General features: G+C 44.0%; 1 protein-coding gene and 1 long non-coding RNA gene across 2 annotated transcripts; both read right to left on the bottom strand.

The window, feature by feature from the left end:
• On the bottom strand, positions 1-1342 carry LOC306820221. Its single transcript, XR_013778653.1, has 3 exons — positions 1272-1342; positions 1125-1177; positions 1-388 (listed from the first exon to the last, which is right to left on the bottom strand). It is a non-coding gene; the product is annotated as an uncharacterized lncRNA (long non-coding RNA).
• A 2651-nt stretch (positions 1343-3993) lies between these two features.
• On the bottom strand, positions 3994-13133 carry melk (maternal embryonic leucine zipper kinase). The gene is given in 22 exon segments (XM_079337302.1): positions 3994-4873; positions 4875-4947; positions 5047-5086; positions 5089-5149; positions 5236-5265; positions 5267-5330; positions 5332-5394; positions 5881-5977; positions 7699-7969; positions 8079-8243; positions 8659-8790; positions 8940-9026; positions 9276-9374; positions 9693-9761; positions 10086-10184; positions 10446-10538; positions 10701-10769; positions 11223-11366; positions 11459-11575; positions 11869-11954; positions 12681-12753; positions 12983-13133. Coding segments are annotated over 21 exon segments (2028 nt in total). The 5' UTR covers positions 12745-12753; positions 12983-13133; the 3' UTR covers positions 3994-4768.
• Between the last annotated feature and the right edge of the window lie 1118 nt (positions 13134-14251).

The raw sequence follows: 14251 nt of genomic DNA, 5'->3' as shown, positions 1-14251 counted from the left end.
AGATATCAGCCCTGCTGTGCAGCTCGAACACCAAAGAATCTAAATCTGGCTCTGGTGTGTCTGCTCTCTGCTTTCCTCCGCTGCTGCTTCAACACCTTCTCTTGAGTGGATTCGCTGTGGGCCGTTTTGTTCTGCATGAGGATCAGGATGGCCGCCACTGCGATCACCAAGGCCAGGTGAAGCAGGTACAGACCCACATGGAGACAAGTCAGCAGCAAAGAGACGCAGACGGAGGCCCGGCAAGGAGCAGCAGCAGGGAGTGATGGAGGGAGGCGAGGACGAGAGCGGGGACGGAGAGGACCAGTCTGAGCAGGGAGGAGGTCAGCCAGGAGTACAGAGTCAGAGGAAGCAGGAGGAGAGACACTACGGCCTCACTCGTAGATACTGCCTGAAAGGTAAAGAATTAAATGTTGAATTGTGACGTAAAGTGATGATAAAAGGGGAATAAGTGTCTTTAACATGAGTGGTTTCCAAACATGTGACTATACAACACTTTAAGGTTGATTTTGCATCGGTCCATACCTCCAGAGGACATGGAGCGTCATCGCATTCATTTGAAATCATTTAGGCCTATATAGTCTTTGAGAAAATCAAACCAACTTTAAACTCTCTTTTTGGATATTATTTTGGGCATTTCACTTTTATTCGACAGGACGGCTGAAGAGAGACAGAAAATGTGTGGAGTAAGTAAGTCTTTATTTATATAGCACTTTTAAAACACTTGTAAACACTTGTGGTTACAAGGTGCTTCACACATGGAAACAGTCAAACATGTCATAAGGTGCGAGAAATGGATCCCAGAGACGGATGAAGAAAAATTAATAACAGAAAAACAAACGCATAGAAAACAGTGGGCACAAGGAAGGGTGTAAGGTTACACGAAGGCTCATCATCTATACTGATGAGTTTTGAGATGCTTCTTGAAATTGTCCAAAGACTCTGCAGTAGAGAGTGGAGGACTGTAGCTCTGCATGAAGCTTTGTAATAAACCACAGACTGCTCATTCTCACATTAAGCCGTCCCATTGAAACACAACTTCTGTCTCACTCTGCTACACCAGTGTTACACCTCTATGATGGGATGGCCCTGTCACATAGCAGCTTTATTTATTTGCTTTAACCTACCTTACAAGGATTTCTATGCAACGTGTCGTTAGGCTCCTGAGCGTCTTGAAGATCTGAAATGAGCAACGTAAACGAAAGCATTCAGAAAAACAGCTGGAGAAATTGTTGAATCAATGAAAAGGTACAAGTTCTATCAGCAGAACTCACATAAGAAAAGAAGGGTCAAAGCGGTTGCCAGGATGAGCCTCATTTTCCCCGCAGCCTTTAAATCTCACAGTCTGAAGAAAAACAGGTTAAAACGCCAAGCTGCCATAATTTAAGACTCAAAGTCAGCACCTGAAGATTTAAAGAACTGGACTCACTTAACATTTCTCCCAAACTTCTCGTACTGTGAGAGAGTCTCCTCCTGCTTCTGATCAAGTTAAAGCTCGTCTGCAGGTTTCACTCTGCCCTATATCCTTTTCTTAAAGTCTGAGCTTTCACACATTAATCCTCCCCAGGACATTGTGCAAACATGCTCTCTTGACCCAGTTCTCAAACCAGACTGGACTGAGTTGCAAGGCCTTATTTTAAAAATTCTTGAACGCTTCAAAACACTGAAATGAAAAATTAAAGAAATCATTTGGACCATTCACGCCGCTGAAAGAGACATTTCTGATTGTTTCACAAGATCTCGATTTATTTATCTCGTATGCGTAAAAATGCAAAAGCACAAAACAATCAAACAGCTTTCATGTCTGTGTTCTCAGTCTTTCAGGTCAGGGTAAAGTCAATGCTTGATCCAAAAGCACGACTGTCTTCAAAATAGGTCTTTGAATCAGACTGTAAACATGCTTTTTTCAAAGGGACCCAATAAAGATTCTTTGGCTCTAACAAACTGCTTTTTTTTTGTTTTCATTGGTGGCCTGGCTTCATTTCAACGTTGGAGAAAACAGCTAAAGAATTTATGAGAATTATTTGTCCCATGTTGTCGCTTTATTAAGTTATGTATGTTATAAAAAAGAAGAAGAAGAAGAAGAAGAAAAAAAAAAAGGAAAAACAGCCAGAGAGAAGGGAGGAGTCTCTCTAATGTGTCGGCTGGCTTTCACAGCTGTTGTACACACACACACACACACACAACACACACACACACACACAAACGCAGCTCTGATCCTCCAACCTCCACCCAGCAGGACTCATTACCACAACTGAACGAGTATGAAGAATATGGGCCGAGGTAGATTTTTTCTTCCCTACAACCTTCACCTCGTCTGAGACTCTCATGCCCATCACCCTCCCTCTCTCAGACTCCATTAAAGATAACCCCCCCCCCCCCCCCCCCCCCCCCCCTATCATCACCTCCACCCACCGTTACCCTTCTCCTCCTGCTGAGACATCAAGGAGAACCTGCCACTAATAAACGCCAGTCAGCTGCAGCGCTTCTCTGACTAAGTGGCATCCCTGTCTTGGAGTCGGGAGGGGAGGACAAGCCCAGATTACTTTTCTCAGATGTTTCAGGCAATGATCATCATTATGTAGTCATTCACTCGGTCATAACAATCACGCCTCCTACAGCCACTTCCACCATAACAATGATCATATAGCATTTTGAGTGTCAAAGAGTCATTATCGTCCTTCATTTCAGGAGTAAAAGCTCTTCAGGACATCACAATCTGTGTACTTTAATGGACCCAGTTTAAAAGGGTGTAACTAACAAAGGATCATGTAATGCAGCTCATTTTTATCCCGGTGTTTCACAGAAAAACTAGACTGTATTATCTTGATTGAGCTGCAGACTTTTAAAGATCACCAAATCCAGATGACCAGTTCTTTTAAGCGACATGTGAGGAGTTTGCAGCTGGTGAGAAAACACACAGATTAATTTGGATTTCACAAAAACTCAAAAACCCACCAGTGAGAAGAGTCACTCTTTCTATTGTTCTTAATTTGAAATGCCTTCCTGGACCTCAGGAAGGATGCGGAGCTCTCGGGTACATCTCGGGGGTCAAAAAATATGTAAAGAAAAAATAATTAAATGACATTAAAAAACATTGTCCTTCAAGAAGTCCCAATTTCTGACTCCATCCACTCTCATGTCTCTCTAAAGTTAAAAACAGAATAAGTCCAACAATCATTTTAAAGACCAACAAAATCTCTTAAACATTCAAATCTCTTATATTATATATATAGTTTTCCTGTAATCCAGCCCTCTGCTGGGGTCAGAATAGTTCATCAATCATTCTTTGTAAAGGTCTATACATAACAGAAGTTATCTTCAGATGTATTGGATGATATTCAGGAAGGATTTCTGCTTTGTTAATCCAGATTTTGTTCCTCCTAATCCCACTCAGAACATCACAAACTGGAGATTTAATTTGGATAAAAAGCAGAATCGGTTCACCTGATCTAATCCAATAACATAAATCAAAAGGTGAAATTATCTGATGTAAAGATCTGAATCTACTCGCTCACTTTAACTGTCGGACGACTTTAGAACAGCCTCAGCGTGACGTTAAGATTTTCTGGAATAAGAAAATACAAAATAAAATCTGAGTTTTGAGAGTATTCCAGGTATGTGAGTGATCACTACAGAGAAATGTGAATGTAATGTTGTTTTACATTAAAAAGAGCAGCTTCAGCTTTGCGGCTAGTTTCCAGCAGTAGTCCCCGGCCAGCTCCTGAAGTGCTAAAATGATTAAATATTAAATGTGCAGCTCCTACAGTGAGTGACACCTTTCACTTATTTAACTGGTGGAAACAAAATGTTTGCCGTCTTGAAGAGAAACTGTCACTGTCAAACTGCGAACCAGAGGAGTGACGAGGAGAAGAACAGAAGGACGATGACAGAGTGTAAAACACACCAGCGCTCCATCAAACTGCTGAATGAAGAACAAACTCAACATCTCATGTCAAAGGCGTAAATTCATCCATCTCCATAAACACCACAACGTCAAATTGACCAGAAATCATTTATTTTTCTTCTTCAGTAGAAAAGGTACAAACACAAAGTGACCGTTTAAAACAGGACGAAGACGGAGAAGAAGACGCCCCACACACACACACACACACACACACACACCACACACACACAGACGAGACAGCCACGTAAAAGTGTCATGATGGAAGAAGTGTAAACACATGTACATCAAAAAAAAACACAATGACAGCAAATTAGTAAGTGCTCTGCTTCTTCTTTCTGTTATTCAATCAAGTTTAGCACCTAAAGGGGAGAATAACAACATCCACACATAAATATGCTAATATGTAGCCAGAAGGTATGCTGTACAGAGCGCGGTTACATTTCATACATATACACACCATCATCATCATCATCTCCGGAGGATTGAGCGAGATCAGATTGAAGCCGCGGAAGAAGTAAAACAACAACATGCTACATAAAACAAGACATTGTGTAATGCTCTCAGACTTCATGGTAACGTGTTCTCTCGGGGTGGCAGGCTGGCCTGAGGACACTTTCAAATATTTACTGAGAATAATTAAGGTCTGATCATTAACGGGTGAACACCACATTTCTCTCCCAGCGTTCACACACTGTGTCTGTTGATCGTCGCCCCGTGTGTTGGTCCTGGGAGTATTTGTGTGGGTCTCTGACACGTACAGTACGCAGTCCAGAGAGCACCACAGTCACTGCGTCTTTCACATGCGAGGGGGGGGGGGGTGGGGGGGGGGGGGGGGGGGGGGGATGGCCAGGAAAGTGCGTTTTTTCAGATGCTGGATGAGGCGAGTACGTCCTCCACCAGGTGCTTGTAGACCCAGGCGTCTCCTTTCAGCCTCTGGCGGCGGACCCCGACCACCTCCGGCCTCTGCAGGCAGACACACCTCCAACTCAAACTCCATGGTCACCTTCCCAAAGTCGCCATAGGTTCGACACTTGAGGGTGTAGCTAAACGAAGAAGAAGAAGACGCACAAACATCAGAGTTGGATCAAAAAGTGTGGTCTTCTGTTCAGGAGGAGGAGAAGATGTGTGTGTGTGTTTTTTACCCCTTCTGAGTGAAGTCAATGTTTTTCTCGGGCAGGATGACAGGATCTGTGTCAGCACCTGTTCTGGGCTGGTCTGACTGGTCAGAGTCACGTTGTACTGCACCTACAAGATAAAGTCACAGGAACGTCGAGATGCGTGTCACACCTGTGAGACACAGAAAAGGTGAAAAGTCCGAGGTGACAGCTCACCTTGATCTTGCGCGGGCCGTCGCGCAGCGCTACGCCTCTTGCTGGGAGTGAGCATGGTGATCATCTTGTCCAGACCTCTCTCCAGAGAACCAAACCACCCTTTCCTGCTCTCTTCTTCTTCCACTGTCTCCTGTCACTGCCAAGTCCAGCGAGCGAGACCTGCAGAGAGGCGCACGGTGTCACACGTTTAGACGACCCAGTCTGTTTCTGAGATCTATCAGAGGCTCAAAGGTTTCAAATGTCCGCCTGCGTTCAGCTTCGTCCACGTCGTTCAGTTTGTGTGCAGCTCTTACTAATACGCTCTGTTGTCATTATGTGGAGCCCTGCAGGCTCTCAGCTCCGAGCCTCCCGTGGATAGAACCCACAGCCTGTGATCAACTAGCCGAGAGTTGTGCTACCTCTAAGAAAACCTCAGCTGGTCACATGATGCCGTTGATCGAGGAGGTTTATTTACCCATCAGTCATGAGGGAGAAAAGCTCGGTCCGCCCTGATGTACCCCAGCAGGTTTTTTCATAGAGCATCAACTTTCAGTAAACAATGACTGAATATTAACCTGGTCAGAGTCGCATCATGTGTGTAAAGGACAATGCCCAATCAGGCTGCTTTAAACCCCCCCCCCCCCCCCCCCCCTCCCCCCCACTCACCTTCTCTCAGGACTGAAGGGCAGTATTTCCATGTTTGCACTTTCACTGTTCTCTGCTGCTTTCTTCTTACTCTGCTCTTTAGAGGCGCTGCCTGCACCTACAGCACGCAGGAGGACAGAAACACAACCTTTACACACACGACCAACCATCATCAGAGGAAGACGAGTGTTTCCTCATTTCATTTTAAAAGATCGACAGTATCGCAGTACAGGAGTTTTAAAAAAGAGAGAGAGAGAGACAGAGAGAGAGAAAGAGAGAGACAGAGAGCGAAACAGAGCGAGCAGACGTGCAGGAGAGAAGCCGCAGGTCGGGTTCAACGTTCCACACAGACAAAGAGCAGAAGAGGAGGCGGCGTGTATTCAAGCATAGAAGACAGTTTGAGGGAGTTTGCTCACCATGTGAGGTCACAACATTGGAAGCCTGGTTTTCTCGAGAAACACACACACACACCCACACACACACACACACCCACACACACACACACACACCCACACACACACACACATCCATATTGTTTGATTTTGACTAGAATCTCTTAACAAGTTTCATTTCACTTTTTAACGTCCACACTTTAAAACTTCATGTGACGCAGCGTCAGAACAAGGCGACATAAGAAAGACTCAAATCTACTGTATAGCTGTTTGCTTTTATGCATGGGCTCGGCCTGCTTTGACATTGAGCCACACACACAAGCGCACACACACACACACACACACACACACACACACACACACACACACACAGACAGAGCTCGGCTTTAGTAGCAAGAGAACACATGTCACTACAGCCCACGTGGGACAGTGAGCAGAGGAAAGAGACAGCTACACCTGTCACAGCACACGCCTAGGGACGGACACACACAGAGTACAGTGTGTGTGTGTGTGTGTGTGTGTGTGTGTGTGTGTGTGTGTGTGTGTGTGTGTGTGTGTGTGTTCAGAGGCAGCATGTCTGCACTGTAGCTTAGAGAAGAGGAGGCTGAACACAGAGTCCAGCAGGTGTCACACCAACTAGGTCAGCTTTGGCTCTGAGGTTTTATGAATCCAGAACTGATTTCTTTTCAACTGTTCTTGATTTGGTTTCATTTTGTCGATCAATCAATCACAATATATCGCAAATCCTCAAAATGTTTAAAATCCCAAATATGTCATACCGTGGGCCCTGAGGTGAAATTCATCAATACTGAGAAACATTCACAGGGGCGAGAAGAACGTGGTGAACAAGAGGGACAGGCAGGAGGGCGTCCTCACACACAGGCGAGTTAGTGCTTAATGTCCGAGTAAAAAAAGAAAGCAATAAGGGCGGACATCTTTGTCACTTTGACAAATTATTAGGAGTTTAATGATCCTCCATTCATGTTAACGTGCTTCATTTAGAGATAAGCCAGTAGAATTAGCTTCCTGATAATAACCTCACCTTTGAGTTGACAGTGATAAGTGTGTGTGTGTGTGTGTGTGTGTTCATTTTTCAGTAGTGCTATGACAGCTAAATCATAGAAATAGGAGCGGCTTTGGAATAAAAACAGGACCAATAAATGAGTTTATTACCAGAAGACAATTTACTTGCAAATGTGGGGCATGTGGATGTGGCACTCGTGATTATGAGCGCTGCGTGAGAGCGAGCGTGGGGACGGATAAATGAAAGAGAGCGGCGTGGAGAGGGGCAGTTGGCTAATGCAAATAATCTAATAGAGATTGTACTTGAAGCTCTTGTTTGGAAGGAAAAACAATTACAGTGTACAAATAAAGTGGCTGATGAACTGAAGCCTTCAGGCAGCACTGCCTGCTTTCCCATTGGCTCAGGGACAGAGTTTCTTCTTACCTTTAGGTGTGACTGAGTTTGTGTTTTGATTGGGTGTGGTCAGCACGTTCTTGTTGGGCCGGGCTTTCTTCTTACTGGACGCAGGCGTTCGGGGAGGTGGCAGCACAAACATGTCCACGTCTTTCTCCTGCACAGCCACATTCTCCTTGTTCTCACTGCTTTGCTCCTGGCCTCTGCACCTCCTCTCCTGGCGCTGCTGTGCCGGAGTTCGCCCCCTCTCCGGGGTCGGGCTGTAAGCGCATCTTCTCTGAGCTGATGGAGATGCTAGTCTCTTTAGGAATACAAAAAAAAAAAAAGGAGCAACATGTGGAGATGAGGACATTTCAGTCATTGCTCTTCACCTCATTCAACAACACACTCCCAGTGCAGCTCTCACATACCGTGTCTTTGGGGCATGCGGCTCCATCTGGCTGACCTCTGGCCCCCTGGGGTGTGTACTGTGGGGCTGACACCCACGGGCAATCATCAATGTATTCTGAGCAAAAGTCCAGAGAGCCCACAATCACTGCGTCTTCATCCTCACTCAGGTGAAGCACGTCTCTGGTCTGAGGGCGAGAGACAAAATAAGAAGGTGATCCGGAGCGACGCGTGGAAGCACTTCGTTCACACCGAGCATGACGCCACATTGTTCACTATTCACCGTATGACATTTTGTGTATTCAAGACACCGAGAGCTTTTACATTTTTAGGTGTGACAGGAGCTCACTGGTCATACTGAACCGCCCCACAATGCATTGCGGCTCTCAGAACTAGCCAGTGGCGTTGCTTGCTATCAACCAACACAAAGGGTATAAATGAAAGTTACTATATCATAATACTGTGGTTAAATGACTGCGTAGCCTGGTGCTAGCACGTCTCATGAAGTTGTACGATGGAGAGGAGGTGCGTTCGTCTTTAGCTAAAGGCAGACTAACTGTTGGAGTTGGTATCAGGCTGTACGGGAGTATCTGTTAGTCTGACCTGTCGTCCCTGGTGAAGAGGAGAGCAGGAGTCGTCGCTGACTGTTTGTTCAGGGCGCAGGCGGACTGGTTTGCCCCTCTGCTTCTTGGCCAGCAGCAGCAGGTAGATGGCTGTGGTCTGATCATACCGCCACTGCACGAGGAAAGAGATACCAGACTTCATCTCAGGTACAAATGATGTCAAGTTTACGCAGCCACAGGAAACAATTTAAAAAAAAACACATTGGTACCAATACACAGCACATCAAAATGAATGGATTAACACAATAAACACACACACACCTCATTCACCAGCACTGTGACGCTCTGCCTCGATCGCTTCATGTTGACGGCCATCTCAGTGATACAGTCCTCATCGATGTGGCCGAGCTACAAAGAAGCAGAGCAATGAGAATCCAATAAGAAAAACATTGTCATAATAAAAATCTGGAAAATGTGTCAGCTTAATAGAAACTTGTAGAGGCTTGACCTTCTCAGCAAAAATGAAATGGAATAAACAAAATGTTCAGATTTCTATCAGAAGACGCATGTTGAGGTCACGTAGTGGTTTAAAGCTTTAATGTAGTCTCACTGCAGAACCGTTTAAATCTGAAATACTGTCATAGTGTGTGCGCGTACCGGCTGCCTGCTGTGCCACTCCACAGGGCTGTTGTAGTCCTTCATCACCCAGGGATGGTCCAGCAGGTGACGGACACTAATACGGCGCTTGGGGTCCACCTACAGGACGAAGACGGAAACTACAAGTCAGCATGCAGGAGATGTTAAATCCACGAGAAATAATGTTACAACGTCCAAATACATGAAATGATTCCTGAATCATCTTTTTTTTTTTTTTATAAACAAGTGAAATGTCAATTTAAATGTCTATCAGGTCACTCCATGAGAGCAAGCTAACATGACTGAAAGACAGACAGCTGGGGTCTTCTGCTGCTGTGAGAATCACTTTGTAATAAATGGAGTGAATGCTTAACGATGTAAAGACTGTGTTTAGATTAAAGAAGGTTAAAAAAAAAAAAAAAAAGGTTTACTAGGCACCTGCATCATCTGGTTGAGGAGGAGGACACTACCTGGAGAGAGCCAGCTGGGGTTATCATATTTACCTCTCTGCAGACAAGAAGACAAAGAGGAGCGGGTCACGGATACTTCATCCACTAAAAACGAACACGATGGTTCACAGAGCAGACGTTTGATGCCTTGGATGGAAATATTTACAAAAGAGAGTCTGACTAAAACAACACGAGCACAATAAAGGAAAAGGGAATAATCAGAGAAATGAGAGGGCACGTTTGAAATATAATAGTTTATAATCGTTTCTCTTTTTGAAGGTTTAATAAAATATTTAATTTCATCACTACGTTTGCCGTCAGGTTGTCAAATATTAATTTTCCTTGATATCCAGCAGCTGGGGGAAGAAGTCAGCACTCTTACTGCAATCTTCCTGTAGAGGACCATGCAGTTGTCATCATCGAAGGGAAGGTATCCACAGAGCAGAGCGAACAGCAGCACTCCCATACTCCACACGTCCGCCTGCAGGGTCACACATCATCACACAGCAGCATTTCAGCCTCAAGTGTTACAGCTAGGATTTCACAGCTCAGAGTCATGCATCAGCAGATGTGATCAAGACACCATGAAAGAAGCAGAAATGTGGAACAGGCAGGTAATCACAACTACAGGAGGGGGGGAAATAAATAAATAAAGTACGATTTTCCTGGATTTAAATGACGAAAAATGTTGATATGGCAACTCTGATTGCTCCTGAAGTTCAGTGAACGCGAGGCCTCTCACCTCTGAACCAATATATGCTTTTCCCTGGATGAGTTCAGGAGCGGCGTACGCAGGACTCCCACAAGAAGTCATCAGCTGAAACTCCAAACCTCCCTGAGACAGATTAACACACGACATCATGACCACACGGCGTGTGACTTTAAAGGCACTGATGGTTATTTAAAACACTCTGCTGATTCATTAGTGTCCACACAGCCAAAAATGACTCAAAACTTTGACTACTAATTCAACCAGACGATGAATCCAGTCCTGTACCTTCGGTTTGGCACACAATCCAAAGTCGATCAGTTTCAGGTTGTGGTCTTCATCGATCAGTAGGTTCTCCTACAGTTCAGAGAGAGAGAAAATGGAAAATTCAACCCCAGAAGTTTCCTCCAGTCGATGTGTCACATGTAATCAGTCAGTACTTCAACATGCAGCTGCAGTTACAGCTCAGTGACATAAACTGTGTCTTCTAGTCCGTCCACAAACTCCTGATTCTCGCTCTCGAGCACTCGCCATGTTGATACTGTCGTCTTGTTTTCTTCCCAGCTTTCTTTTACACGTTTATTTACCGTTCACCTTCCGGGCCAAAGACCGGCGTGGGAACTGATGAGCACCTGCAGAAGGTGTAGATCCGAGGTGTATACATGGAAGAGTAAATCGACTCCTACTTTAGTTATCTAAGTTGTAGACCAACGTCCAGATATCTGACTTTATACAAGTCAAGCCAGACTATAGTACTTTTAAAAAGTCGAGTTTTAGTCGGACCAAGACAGACTGATTGGTCGTTTGTACCGGTTTGAGGTCCCTGTGTGCGTAGCCCTGGCTGTGGACGTAGGCCATGGCAGACACGATCTGTCTGAGGAACACTCTGGTCTCCTCCTCTGACAGGCGGTCCTTCGCTATGATGTAGTCGAACAGCTCCCCTCCTGGACAGTACTGAGAGAGAGAGAGAGAGAGAGAGAGAGAGATGTAAAACGTTCTAATCAAAGTGACTCATGTGAACACAATCTCTGTAATCTCTCACTTACCTCCAGCACCATGAATATCTGGGTGGAGGTCTCTATGACGTGGTAGAGACGACAGATGTGCTGGTGACTCAGGTTCTTCATGGCGTCTATCTCCACCTTCACACGAGGAAGTTCATCCTAGGATGATCAACACTTTGTTATTACATTTAATTTCATCTGTGTATAAAGAACATCAGAGCAGCTTAATTCAGTCTGCAAATATAAAACGAAGAATGAAAGACGTTCTTTTTAAGCTCTTTTGTTGATATTGGGATTGTGTTAAACAAGCATTGGTGTAAAAGCGAATATCCTCGTTGTATCACAGACTTTATTGTCTGCAGCTCTGATGTTTTACTCAACCACTGTGATGGTGCATGTTTGCATCTTTAACGTAAGCATGTTACATAAAACAAGCGGTGTCGCTGACTCACCCCTAAATCCTTCTTGTTCATGATTTTAATGGCGACCTTCTCTCCTGTCAGGATGTGTCGGCCCAGCTTGACTTTAGCGAAGCCTCCTGAAACACACGCGAGGTTCAGAGCACAGTGAGCACGCTGCGTTACCTGGGACACACCTTCAAGTTGTCATTACAGCAGCTAATGTTGAGATGAGACTGATCAGTCCAACATCATATTCAGATGTTACTGCGAGTATGACACAAACATTTACCATTATTACTGACACCGTAGCTATAACTCTCTTATTCATTGCTGTTGCTCTGTTTCTCTCCTTCCTTCCTGCATCTCCCTCTTTCTCACTTTCCCAGCACGTCACAGTTTCTCCATTTGTCTGTTCAACACGAGTCTGGCTCTCCTCGAGGTTTCTGTCTGGAGAAATGTTTTCCATGCCACTAATAACTTTGCTTGGGGCTGGTGAATATAACAGCGCTCTTTGTAATATAACATAACCAAAATCTGTTGTTTTCATTTAAAGCTATGCTTTGCTATCAGTTTGAAATATTCAATAAATAAATCACATAATAGTTAAACAGTAAAAACACCCCAACTTTAATAGTTGAGCAAATATACAGTAGAGACCAAATAAGAGAGAGAGAGAGAGAGAGAGAGAGAGAGACAGACAGACAGACAGACAGCCCTTGTGATAAATGCAGGTTTTAGGGCCCCCGAATATGTCTGACTTGAGGCTCCAGCAGACTCCAGACTCACTGAACACAACATTAAGGAAGGTCTTTTGAAAAGGTTCAGGACATCCAAAGACAGATGGACACTTGATGGATGAATACCTGAGCCGATCGTCTCGTAGACTTCATAATACTTGTAGAGCTCGTCGCTCCTCTCCACAGGCATCCTTCCTCCCTGCACAAAGAAAACAAAGAAAATACCACCTCAATAAAACCCTAAACTACATAAAGAGGACACAATCACAACATTAATGTAACACACACCTAGAGAGCTAACGTCAATAAAAACTGAAAAGGTCCGTTACCTTTAAACAAAACGTTAAAACCACAAAGAATGAAACTATAAAGTCCCGCGGGATATAACGAGATAACTGAATATCTTTTTTCGACGTTGATAATGTTACCTGTCGTTGTATAAAAACAGCAGAGGAAGCAGGTTAAATCAGTTCACAACTTGTGACCGTAGAGAGAAAAAAAACCGCTCCTGCTTCAGTGTTTTTGTCTCACAAGTTTGAATTTCGCACGTTGATGTTGACGTCAATTCCTGCTTCCGGTTTGTTCTTCGCACGCCCCCTTGTGGTGAAATAGGGTACTGCGACCATTGACAAAAAAAGTTTACAAAAAGTCTGCTTCTGTCACTGTGTCTCACAAAATTAGGAATTTTAATAGAATTTCTCCAGAAGGTTGTGAAAATGTAAAACATTACTCATCATTATGCCATATAATTTGATCATTTAAACAGATGTCATTAGCATCAGTTTAAATTTGTCAAGTCAAAGTTTATTAGTTGAGCACATTTAAAAACAGCTTCAGCTGACCAAAGTGCTTTACAAGCAGTGCATAAAAACAGAATCACACCATACCCGTGTAAAATACAGAGGCATCCACTGTCATTACTGTGAGTGCAGTGCTAACCATCACACACAACATGACGTAATTAGATTCTCAAGTGACCACATGAAGGCCTTTCCAGGATTAAAAATAAATAAATCTAGTCAAAAAATATTTATCTCTACTAGTATGCAGTGCTCCGATCCACCATTGTCACTGAATAGTTGTGTGATATTGGCAAGAGTTTCGCAAAATCCAGCAACTTTATTCATTTATTTATTTTTTATCAATTGGACCTATAAAAGTGAAGGTAATCGTCCACATGAAGTTTAAACCTCAGCTTGTCATCCACCACTGTCCCAAGATATCTGTACTTTTTCACAGTTTCAACAGTCTGTCCATTTATCACTACAGGAGTGATGATGGTAGTGAGACTCCTCCTGACATTAAAATACATTAAAAAAAAAAGACTTGCAACAGCTTATAAAATCAGTACCAGTAGGCCATGTTAGATTTTCCTCTCATTTATCACCTTCACATTCAAAGACAGGTATATGCAGGATGAAAAGCAAACCCTGTTTCAATGTGTGAACTGTTCTTCTTGACCCCAAAGGAATGTGGCTGTAGTAGTTGACCAAAGAGGTGTACTTTTCATTTCAGAAGGTGTGTGCCTTCACCTGAGCAACTACTCAAGCCTGTAATTAGGCAGAGGTGAGAGGTGAGCTCAGACCACTGGATGCCTATTTAACAGACCTGTAATGACCGTAAACAATCACTCTCACTGTCAGAGGTTTCTTTTTTGGTTGTAGGCTACAAAGGCTACTTTCCTTACTTTCTATGTC

Source organism: Symphodus melops, assembly GCF_947650265.1.
Source record: "Symphodus melops genome assembly, chromosome: 2".
Taxonomy (NCBI): Eukaryota; Metazoa; Chordata; class Actinopteri; order Labriformes; family Labridae; genus Symphodus; species Symphodus melops.
Note: the sequence above shows the minus strand (reverse complement) of the source record. Positions and strands in the feature narration are given on the sequence as shown.